Source organism: Poecile atricapillus, chromosome 10 (assembly GCF_030490865.1).
Source record: "Poecile atricapillus isolate bPoeAtr1 chromosome 10, bPoeAtr1.hap1, whole genome shotgun sequence".
Taxonomy (NCBI): Eukaryota; Metazoa; Chordata; class Aves; order Passeriformes; family Paridae; genus Poecile; species Poecile atricapillus.
In genome coordinates this window covers 2537013-2548852 of record NC_081258.1, presented here as the reverse complement: position 1 = coordinate 2548852, position 11840 = coordinate 2537013, and the positions used below count along the sequence as shown (strand labels likewise).

Below are 11840 nucleotides of genomic sequence, written 5' to 3'. Positions count from 1 at the left end.
GTTAGTGGCAGGAGCTGCAGCTCGCTCATTGCCCGTGTGCTGCGCGCTGAACACGAGCTCTGGAGACGCTGGGATTTTTCCTGCTGGAAGCAGCAGCAGCAGCAGCAGGAGCTGGGTGCGGGGCTGTGGCCATAGCGAGAAACGTGCCCGGCTCGTTCCGGGCCCCGCAGCGGATTCCTTCGGCTCCCGGCGGGGCCCGAGGGAGCTCGGAGGGCGGAACAGGCCCCGAGCGGAGGCCGAGATGGAAGCCAGGGGCACGGGCAGGGCTCGGGGTTACCTGGGAACCGCGGCCGCAGCGCCCGCGGCGCTGCTGTTCCAGCTTCAGTTGCGTGGAGACCGCGATCCTCGGTGGGTGTGCGCAGCCTGGCCACGGGCACACGGCTCCACTGGGCCATTCGCCAGGGGAATTGTTCACAGGGAATGGGGCTGTGCGGGGCAATTCCTGCTGCTTTGCTCTCACAGCGAGTCCCGAGTTCGCGGTGCTTTGCTTTCTGCCAGGGAGTCCCCAATTCGCGGTGCTTTGGTCTCACAGGGAGTCCCGAATTTTGTTTGAAGTTAGAGATTGACTAAAGTTGTACTTTTGGGTTTTGTCACAGCTCTGCCATGAATTGGGTTGTGGATTTTCAGATCTGTTGTGTTCCTTTGCATCCCCTGCACTCATCTGGTCCAAGGCCTCAGGCACGGCTCTGGGGGCTCGCTGCAGGTCTTGGCTGGGTTGTGACACCCCCTCAGCTGCTCCTCATGGCAATGTCCCCTGGATGTGGCCTTCTTGTGGGGGGAGGTTTTAGAGCTGAGCCACTTTGTGGGAGGGAGGATGGGTGTCCACTGCCTCTTACATTGGGGATGTGGCACAGCCACAAAATTTCCTCCCTGCCCCTCTGTTGATGGGAGGTTTGTGTGCAAACCTGGCCTCAGCAGATGAGTCTGTGCCTGTGACTTCCCCACCCTGAAGCCAGACAGAGCTGATTCTCAGGACAGCTGCTGCCTTTGGCTTTGGTGTGGATCCATTTCTCTCCCTCAGTGTTGATTACTTCTGCCCAGACCTGAGATGATAGGACAATAGTGCCACCTTTATTTTCTCTCAAGTTCCCTTAGGTGGCTTAACTCACAGTCCAAAGTTCCAGTCAGCAGGCATTTTCAGGGAAGGGTGGGCTTTGGTGGGCACAGGGCAAAAAATCCTTTAGAACAAGATTTAAGCCATTAGCCATAACATTCCAGTCTCTCACACATCCTGTGAGGAGCAGCTGAGAGAGCAAGGGGTGTTTAGCCTAAAGAAAAAGTAGTCCATTCTAGCTATTTTTAAATAATATCAATATTTAAAATAATAATAATAATAATAATCATAATAATAATAATAATAATAGTATATTGAATCTAATAATATTAAAGCTACAGCTTTTACAGTCTGTTCTAACTATTATTAATGGTATTCAGATTTTTAGCTCCAGGTTTCAGTGTGATTCATTTTTGAATTGCACAACATAGCCATGTAGTTCAACTAGAGGCCTAACAATCCTGGCTACTCACACCAAACAAGCACTTGGCTACTTTTAAATACTATAAATTTTTTAGCACCAGTATATCTCTTGAGTCTGCTGTGAATTGGATTCTGGATTTTCAGAGTTCCATTCTTGCTCCTTGCAGTTTTCTTGAGGCATTGTTGATCTTCTGCGACTTCCTCCTTTCAAGATGCCTTCTGGATTCCCAGAAAAGACGACGACACCTCCTGAGCTTTTGCTCAGGGCAAGACTGAAGTCTTTCAGTGTAAGTAGCCTCTGGGGCTGTGTTAAGGCTGGAAATGGCCCTGGTGTCCCTCCTCTCCCTGCCCCTGCTGTTGTCCAGCAGCACTGTGAGGCTGCAGAGCCCTCCCCAGCTCTCTGTGCCGTGCTCCTGTTGCTGGGGGCTGTCCTGGTGCACTTGGGAACACCGTGTGTTGCTCCAGGGACACTCCAGTGTCTTCCCTGGCTGTGCCACCGGGGCCAGGTGAAACCAATGTCCAGCTGGAGCCCTGAGCAGGCGCTTCTCTCCCTGCCCTTTGTCACAGCAATTCCTTCTGTCAGGCTGGGCACTCCCCTGTGCTGCTCTCACAAACCTGCCCTTGAGCACCTGGGCAGCTCCAGCTCTGCCCAAAGCCTGGAGAGACAGGGCTGGTGCCAGCAGCAGAGGTTCCAGAGCAGCTGTTCTCTCTCATCTCCTGCGTGGGGCACAGATCCAGCCCTGCACACAGCACTGGAGTCAGGGCCACAAAGGTCCCTTGGCTGTCTGGAGCTCACTTGACTGAAGATGCCCTGCTGCTGAGGCTCTGTCAAGGAGATCCCTCTGTTTTCTTCTGTGGAGGGCTGTGGGAGCCCAGACAGGGGAAGCAAATGCTAATTAACAGAGAGAACTAAAACCTGGACACTTTCCTGTGCCCCTCACTCTTGGTACCACTTTGCTTTCTTGCATCTCCTGGACTCACCCAGCAGCGCTATCTCCTCACTGTGAGCTTTGAGTGTTGTGCAGGGATGGAATTAGGGAGTTCTGACAGCTCCTCCCCACTCTCTGAAAAGATCACTGCCTCAATCCAGTGAAACTAAAGAGGAAACAAATGCCCAGAGAGCAGAAATCCCCACACATGTCCCATCAAATCTTGGGGAAGCTGAGGGACACAGCCATGTGGTTGGAGTATGTGTATTCTGCTCTATTATTAATTTACTGGTGCTAATTATTTCAACAAGTAACTTAGAGAGCTTCCAGGACTGTCCTAGATGATGTGATCACCAATTAGTCACCAGTGCCACTTGTTCAAGAAAAGCCTTTCTGAACAAGCACATCTCTGATGGTTTTGCTGGGTTTTTTTTGCCTTTCAGCTGCTTCCCTCTAGATTCCCGAGAGAGAAGCTCAACAAGAATGAGGCCAGTGCTGGGGAGAGTAGTCTGCCCAGAATTGGCCCATTTCTACCCACGAGTGAGACTGGTCAGAAGGTAGCCTTTTCCTGCTCTTTTCCTTTCTGTCTGATGCAAAGTTTGAAGAGGGTGTGTGCTTGTGACAGGCTCGCCTCCAGCAAAATACCTCAGTGTCCAGGTGCTGTTGTCATTGCAAACTGCTGGTAGTGGTGGACTTGGAGTCCTGATCTGCACCAAGCCAACAAAAGTAACTTCTGCTGAAACTGCTGGGGTTTGCTGGAGTGGAGCTGCCATTGCTGAAACAATGGGGGGAAGGCTGGGGACACAAAGGCACAAATTTGCCTTTTGCCATTCTCCTGCTGAAATAGCCACCTCTTGCTTTGCTGTGGTCACAGACTACAAGACTACAAGAAAGCACCCATTTAAAGCTCATGGAAAAAGGAGATACTAACTCTACTCTTACCCAAGTTACTGAGAAAAGAACTGACCCTTATCCTCATTCAGCACTCACCTCATTTGTCTTTTTCCTAATTTCTGTGTTATTTTATTTTTGCCTTTACCTCTGTTAGGAACACACTAACTTTTAAATACAATTAAAGGGGACAAAGTTGTTGAAGCAAAAGAAAACTATTCATTAGTGACAATTCAGCTGAGCTGGGTATCTCCCTCCCTGAGAGCTGAGCACACACACACCCTCCACCAAAATGGCTTTTTTTATACCCTTTATACCCTTTTATATGGCTTCTTTTATACCCTTTATGCCCTTTTATATGGCTTCTTTTATACCCTGCTCTGTGTGGCCCAGCAGCTCTTGAGCAGCTCAGAGCAGAGGTGGCTGAGCTACTGTTTCCCCAGTGTGGCCTGGGCAGACGTGCTCACCCAGAGTCTGTCCTTCACTGGGGATCAGAGTAAGAGTCTCCTTCATGAACATTCCTCCCAGCAGCTGAACCTCTCCCTGCTCTCTCTTGTCTCTCCAGTTGTTGCCAGTTCTCCCGAAACAGAGCTTGTTTCGTGTTTCCCCACCAGAGCTGGTGTTTCAGAACTTCGTGGCTCATGAAGTCTCTGAAATGGAACTGTCTCTCACAAATGAGAGCAAGGTAAGTGCTGGGGCCTGGAGCTTTAACGCCGTGCTGGAAGAGGGGAGTGGTGTAATTCCCATGGTGTACAGCAAAGCAAGTTACCTGCTGCAGCACATCCAGAAGAAAATGTCTCAGCACCTTTGTTGTGCAGGATGGTGGAAATCTTGCTGTGCTGGGAATTCTCCCCTGAGTTTGGCTATGCATTGATGGTATCTATCCCAAAGGATTTGCTTTCTCTTGAAAGCTCTGGATTGATAGGAATGTTGAGGGCTGTACAGTTCTAACCTGCCTTCATGCTTTGCCTTGGGTCTATACCACATCCTGTGTTTCCTTGGTTAATCTTGGTTCCTGGTAGGAATTTCTGCCTCTCTCAGCCTGTTTGACTCCCTTTGTGCAGCTCACAGTCAAAGCTCATGGGCTGAGTCTTCTCCACTTTCTGCTGGAATCACTTATCACTGATGGCATTGGTACTGCAGGAAATGTGTTGTGAAACAGCCCTGGAGTCAGACTGATGCAGCAGAAGCAGTGGGAGGCCTTTAGGTGCCACTTCAGGCTCCTGCTAAGCTTCATCCAGCTCTGCTCAGGTTTTCCAAAATCAACGTGGTGCTCTGCTTTCCCTTTGGAGAACCACAGCACATCCAAAGCCATGTGCTCCTGGAGGATTTCACCTTCACTTGAGGCAATTGTGATTATTTTGCAGTTTCCCAAGAGAGTTGAGAGGGGAAAAAGTTGAAAAATGTCAGCAGTTGTGTTCCACTGTAAAGAGGAAAATTGAAACCATTTGAATTTCAGTCAGGGAAACATTTCCTCAAATGAGGCTTGTGCCAAGAGTGGACTGGTGGGAAGAGCCAGGAGGGTCAAAATCATCTGGTTTAGACTTTTTGAGAGCATTTTGGTGCTCAGGGGTTGATATCTATGTGCTAGAAAATGCATGTTTGCTGTGTCTGTGAATCCCAGAGGGCAGAACCTGGCCTGCTGGCTGAGGGCAGGAATGCCCAGCAGCCCAGCTCACCTGCACAGGCAGCAAGAGCCCCTGGGGAGCCAAGATTGCTTTAATGCTGGAATGGGAGTCAACACTGGTCATGTTTGTCCAGGCAGAAAATGCCTTTGAAGCCCACAGTCAATAGGCACAGCCTGTCTGTATTTCCATCACTTTTGGCAAAGTGATTGCTGTCATGGTTTTATGATTCTTCCTTGCTGCTTTAATTGCTCATTTAAATTCTCTTTTGCCATCTCCATGTTTTAGGGATTGTTTTGCTGTGTTCCTTCTTTGCCTTTTCAGGTTTGCTTTTATTCCCAGTGAGGCCACAGTGTTTGGTCTCCTCTCTTGCTGGTCTGCCTGCCTGACTGTACCCCCAGACCTGCCCTACCCACACCTGATCTGCTAGAAGGGAATTTCTTCCTTCCCCCAGGATAATGTGCTGCTTTGCTTTCAGGTAGCACATCCCCTGTCTGGAACACCACTGCATGGCTGTGAGCAGGCAGAAGCCAGCAGGTTTTTGGCCTTGTTGAATATGCAGATGACTTGGTGCAGGTGCTCTGTCTCCATCCTGCTGGTGCTGACCTGCTGGGCCCTTCCTTCCCACCGGGCACTGCCCTACTGCCCCTGGCCAAAATGAGCCAGACAGAAGGGATTCAAGTTCTCCCTTGTGAATGATGTGCCTGTACCTCCACAGCTGAAAGTGCTCTGGAAAAGGGATCAAGGAAGGATGTCACCAGAGCACAGAGAGGTCTCCTCTCCACCTGTTTCCACAAGTGGCAAAATCATTGTTTCATGTCTTCCCTGCAGTGTGTTCAGCTGGTGCAGGTCTCCATGCAGAGCTCACCTTGTTTCAGGCTGGTGTGCCCCAACGAGGCGTACCGTGCTGTGCCGCGAGGTGCGACTGCCCGTGTGCGCATTCAGTTCACCCCCAACGAGAGCAAGGTGAGACTGGAGGAGCCAAAACACACAATTATCTCCAAAGCCACTGTTTTCCCTGCACTCTGGGACAGCCCATTCCATGCTGTGAGCTTGGCTCCAGGCTGGGGGCAGGCAGCCTGCAGCCAGGCTCAGCTTGGCACGTGCTGCCAGGGGCTGCAGCCAGGCCTGACAGGCCCTGCTTCCCTCCCTGCACATTCCTGAGCATTCCCAAGGGAAGATGCACAGGGAACAGGATGAAAATGACAGGGGGGTGTTGACAGATGTTTGGCCATCTCTAGGTACAATGGAAGGGTTTCATTATTATGGAAAACACTGGAGGAATGAAGAGCTCAGAGAGCTTTCCTCCTTCCTGACTGGCAACAGCTTCCCTGCCTCACCCTGGGCTGGAGCAAAGTGGTGATTTCTGCCCCCTCTGTTGTCCAGCCTTGCAGCTGGGCTGTCCCACAGCACAAGTGACCAAGGTACAGCTGCAAGGCCAGGGCAGAGGCTGTGCTGTGCCCGTGAGCCCAGCCTGGCACAGGCACACTGAGCTCTAGGTGCCCTTAGCAGGAGCTTGGTGAGCTGCAGGGGACTTGGACACCTGCTGAAAGAGCTGGTGTAGGGCAGGTACAACCTGCAGGCAGAGCTGTGAGCCCAGAGCCTGTGGCAGTGACACTGCTGTGGCTCTGTCTTCATGCCTGTCACTGTGGCTGCTCTGTCAGCTGGCACCCATTCCGTGCCAAACGTGCTTTGGTGTGGAGATTTGAGCAGCAGTGCCGAGGCCCTGGAGCTCTGATCTCAGTGCTGGGATCTGGAGATTGGTTCATACAGAAGGGTTTAGGACATGGCATGGAAGGGAGGAAGGGAAACAAACAACATCCAACAGCATCCTGCTACCTCTTAGCTCTGTTCTTCTCCTGACTTGCTTGGAGAGGCAAAGTTAGAGGGGAGTTGTGAGCCAACTGATGTTTCTACACTAGACCAGAGGTGCAGGATCTTTTTGGGTGCAGCTGTTTTCTCACCTTCCTTTCCTTTTGCTGCTTCGAGTCAGTTTAACACTTTGTCCTATTCTCAAACAGCAGGAATACAGGAACCTAAAGAGGAATGGCCTGTGTTGTTCCCTAGCTCCATGTTCCTTAGAAGGGACTTGGAAATTATTTAACATCATTAAAATTTAGATTAGGGCAGTTCTCTGTATGACCCTAATGGCATGAGAGCTTAATGCCACTGAGATAGGTTTTGCAAAGTGCACTGGTGCCTTTAATAATAATAATAATATTGGTAGAATTTAGTGTTCATTTTGGAGTAGAATAGAATAGAATAGAATGGAATAGAATAGAATAGAATAGAATAGAATAGAATAGAATAGAATAGAATAGAATAGAATAGAATAGAATAGAATAGAATAGAATAGAATAGAATAGAATAGAATAGAATAGAATAGAATAGAATAGAATAGAATAGAATAGAATAGAATAGAATAGAATAGAATAGAATAGATGCCCTTGAAGAGTTCTAGGACATTGTTTTCTTCTGCCATGGGAATGGCACTAAATGCCCTATGCTGAGCTCGTTTCTTTGCCTGCAGGATTATTCCCATGAGCTTGTCTGCATGACTAAAACAGAAAGGATAGTTGTGCCAATCCGGGCCATTGCTGCCCGAGCTATCCTGAACATCCCAGACCAGCTGAACTTCTCGGAGTGTCCAGTCAAGAGCAGCACCAAGAGGACTCTGCTGCTTCGAAACACTGGCAGCCTGGAGGCTCATTACTACATCAGCACCCAGAGGTGAGGCAGCTCCCCTGTCCTTGTGCAAAACACCTTTGGGTGATAATAGGCTTGGGAAAGAGCAACAAAAGGAAGCTGAGCATCAGGGGTGCCCTGCAGCTCTGGCTGGAAGTGAGCAGGATGGATGGCATCTGCTCTTGCTTTCAGTGCTCTTAGCAGGATGCAGCCTTTGAGCTTTCTCTGTCCCACATTTCCTGGAGGGTGCTGGAACATGTGAGGAGCTGGCTTGCACCCTCCTGAGCACAAGCAGCTTCTGAAATGGTTACCACTGTCAGCCAAATAGCCCCATTCTCTGGGAGGCCACAGGCACGTGGCTGCCCAGTGCTCCTCTCATGAGATGCCCTGCTAATGGTGCTTCATTTAGCTGGGATTGGATCCTTCAGATTGTAAATGGCATCCTCCCTTTGGGTCTTGTTTCCATGTCTCTGTATTGCTCTAATCTGCATTTACACTCTTGCAGAGTTTTGATTGCTGCTTTTCTTAGAGCAGCTTTCATTGAAATGCTGATAAAATGTGCCCTTTGTAGGCTAAATCGGGATATTTTCAAGGAAAAATAAACCAAAGAGCCACACTGCAAATTCAACAGTAATTATTTCTTGGTCTTCAAGGAAAAGTTCCTTCTCCCTGTCTGATTCCTAGGCTGTAATCTCACAGGACAGGTAGTGCCCTAACATTTGCATCTCTTGAGATGAGGTTGATAGGCAGCAGGACAAGAGAAATTGCTGAGGCAGTCAGTGTCAAGTTGTGCATGCAGACAGCTCTTAATCCTCTCCGTGGTTTCCCAAACCATTCTCTGATGGGATTGCTGGCAGTGGGATCCTTGGGTCTCATTGCAGAGAGCTGGATGCAGAGTATGGGGGAGGTGGGGTCATTTTATCCCACAGGATCTCCTGAGGTCTGTATCTCCTCAGAAGTGGGTCAGCAGCTGTTTCTGATCCTGTTTTGTCTCTTTTCTGTTGCCTGTGGTTTCTTTGCTCCCTGCTTGCCCAAGGGAGGTGAAGTGACCTGCACTGCAGAAGGAATATCATCCCCAGATGTCCCCTGAGTCCTGATCTCTCTCTTTGTGTTGCAGTCCTTTCTCCGTGGTTCCGGCCATGGGAACTCTGGGTGCTGGTGACAGCGTGCAGGTGACAGTGGGATTTCACCCACTGACCACTGGTGCCCATTTTGGGTCCATGGTAGTGAGCTACAACACAGGTGAGTGCTGGGCACTGCACGGGGCACAGGACACTTCTCCACCACCACTCCCTGTTGTCCCAGCCCCCTCAATTCCCTCTAGATGTGCCTCCCCTGTTCCAGCTTTACCCCAAAGAAAACTGAGAACCAGTTGGTGTTTAGGGGGCTGATAAAGTGGATCCCCTCTAACAGGACTAAGATTTTTGGGCTCCTGTTTTGCTGAGAGTTGCTGAGTGGAGGAAGGAGGAGCCCTGATTCTCCACTGCCTTGTGGCTATGCCTGGCTGAAGTTTTGTTTTATTCTGGCCAGTGCTGTGTGTGAGGTGTGAGGTCTCCATCAGACTCTCTCCAATGCAGTGTATTTCTTGCACACCTCTGTCCCATAGGCTGCTGCTCCACTGGCTTCTCACAGACCCTTTTACTGTGTTGCCCTCTACACATACATATAGTTTCTGTCTAATAACATTTTCAAATCCTCAAGTACTTTTTGGTGACAAATCAAGACAATTTTTTCCTTGTCCCCATTTCCCAGGCCATTCATGCTGTTGCAAACCTCTCACATCTATCTCCCATTTGATTTCTAGACTGAGGAATCCCATTCAGTCTTCATGTAGAAGCTGTTCTGTACTTACTGATCTTTCCTTGGTCCCTTTTTTATTCAATTTGAAATGCTCCAGCTTGGTTTTTGAGATCAGAACAATATCAAATATTTCAAGACTGATGTGGCTGTGTGTTTGGACAGGGAGATGATGATGATGATTTTCATGGTGTTCATTTTGTAGTGGTTTGTCATATTGCAGAGCCAGGCTGGTTGTGTTTCCTCACCTGGGTCCCCTCCTGCTCTGGGCTTCACCTCACTTGTTCCTCTGGGCCTCCTTTTTCTGCTCACATGCCCCCAGGTGTATTTGCTTGTCAGCAACAAGGGATCCAAGGGATCAGGAGAGACAGGAATCTCATGGGATGCCCAGGGGAAACCCCAGGCAAGCCAGGACTGAACAGGGCTCCTCAGCATCACCTGAAGGACTTGGATGCAGAAATCCTGGTGATCTGAGTGGGTCACCTGAGCACACCTGACAAACCTCACTGTACCTTGGGGCCCAATCTCCACAAACACACTCCAAAATCAGCTGTTTTAGGAGGTGCCCAGGACACCCTCACGCTGCACACACAGAGCTGTCAGGATGTTATAAATGTGCTGACCCATAGAACTGCAAATACAGCTAAAAGCTGTGACCCTTTCTTCTGTGACCTGTGGTTTGCTCTGTTCCTTGGGCTTTCATCAGCAACTGAGCTGAGCAAAGGCTCCCCTTTGCTTTGTTCCAGGTGAAGAAATGATCCACACAAACCTTCAGGGAGAAGCTGTAGATGTCAGCATCGGGTTGAGGACGTATTCCGTGGAGCTGAAGAAGACTTTCATCACCACGTCGAGCCACACAACCATGTTCATCGAGAACAGGAGTAACATCAGAGCCCAGTTCCAGTGGAAGACTTTTCCTAGTGAGGAAGATGAGAATGAAGAGAAGAGGAGGTTGGTTTGCAAGATGCATTTCAGTGAGATACATGGCCCAAGACTAAAACTAACGTAGGGCCTCAGGAGGGTGTTGGTGCTTTTGAATGGCTCAGGCCAAGTGAACCATCCCTGGCATCAGGGTGTGTGTCCCTGGGCTTCAGGAGCCCAGCACTTGACATTCCAGTTCCATTTATACCCCAACCAGGGATGGCATTTTGGGAAGGAAAGGTTGATGGCAATGACTAGCTTTCCTCAACTTCTAATTGGGCTTTTGCTTCTCTAATCTTCTTCCTACATGACCTGGCAACATCCTTAAACATTTCCTGAGTTGCCAGCCCCTCTTTCCAAAGGTGATGCACCCTCTTTTTTCCCCTTAGTTTGTTCAAAAGCTCCTTTCCCATCCAGGCTGGCTGTCTTCCCTGCCAGCTCATCTTTCAGCACACAGAGACAGTCTGTTCCTGTGCCTTCAAGAATTCTTTCTTGGAATATGTCCATCCTTCCTGGACACATTTGTTTCTAAGGGCTCTATCCCAAGGTACTCCCCATATCAGTCTCTTGAACAGGCCCAAGTCTGCCCTCCAGAAGTCCAGAGTGGAAGTTTTGTTGATGCCCCTCCTTGTTTCACTGAATATTGAGAACTCTGGTATTTCATCACAGTCACTGGACCCCAGACAGTGGTGGACAGATGAAGTTAATTCAGTTATTAAGGAATCTCCTGGTGATATCCTGGGCCCCAGGGAGGCAGCAGACTTCCCTGTGGAATGGATCCAGTCGATCTACAGGCCCTCAGTTCCCCTTAGAAGGGAGTTGCCCACTACCACTACTCTTCTTTTCTTCATCTGTCTGACAAAGTGCAACTGGGAGACTCTCCAGACAGAATTTTTTCTTTAGTGTCATCTGCCTGACCCTCTGGATCCAGGGCCTCATAACTATTCTGTCAGGGCACCTGGGCAGGTGCTGGGGGTCAGGATGGATCATACTACAGGATTCTACTACCATGCACTGGGATGGGACCCAAAAAGCTCTGGATCATGAAAAGGTCTCTCCAGGAGTTTGCTGTCTCCCTCCTGCACAACAAAGTCCCTTCCCTTCTCAGGGCCTCTGTTTTCATGCATATAAAACCTTGAATGTCATTGAAGGGATGCAGTGCCCGAATTCATCCATTTCCTTTGGAAGTGCTCTGGGATGCTCTTGAGGAAGGCAGAGCAGGGAACAGGGCAGGTCCCAAACAGAAGAAACAAAGAGTGATGCTGGTACCACAGAGCTGTGACCCAGCTTCATCTCCCCTTCCCAGGGAAGTCCTGCTCCATGATCTTTATCTGCCGCCCCTGAGCATCTCAGTGGTAGGAAAAGCCAGCTGAGGTGGCTGCTGGATTCTCCCTCAGTTTTGGCAGAGGCTTTGAGGCCGGAGGTTCTCTTAAGGGATGCTGGCTTTCCAAAGCTCTCCTGTGTTTGCAAGTGTGCAGTAAAACTACCTGTTGTACCAGTGAACAAGTTATGCTC

At 49.6% G+C, this 11840-nt stretch overlaps 1 protein-coding gene across 1 annotated transcript in view; it reads left to right on the top strand.

Moving 5' to 3' along the window:
* Positions 1 to 241: 241 nt before the first annotated feature.
* Positions 242 to 11840, top strand: part of LOC131582753 (hydrocephalus-inducing protein homolog) — a 56283-nt gene continuing 44684 nt past the window's right edge. The window contains exons 1-7 of the mRNA XM_058846222.1: positions 242 to 348; positions 2864 to 2963; positions 3863 to 3982; positions 5754 to 5888; positions 7453 to 7652; positions 8725 to 8849; positions 10151 to 10355. Of these exons, the coding sequence (XP_058702205.1) occupies positions 242 to 348; positions 2864 to 2963; positions 3863 to 3982; positions 5754 to 5888; positions 7453 to 7652; positions 8725 to 8849; positions 10151 to 10355 (992 nt within the window). The remainder of the gene's footprint in view (positions 349 to 2863; positions 2964 to 3862; positions 3983 to 5753; positions 5889 to 7452; positions 7653 to 8724; positions 8850 to 10150; positions 10356 to 11840) is intronic.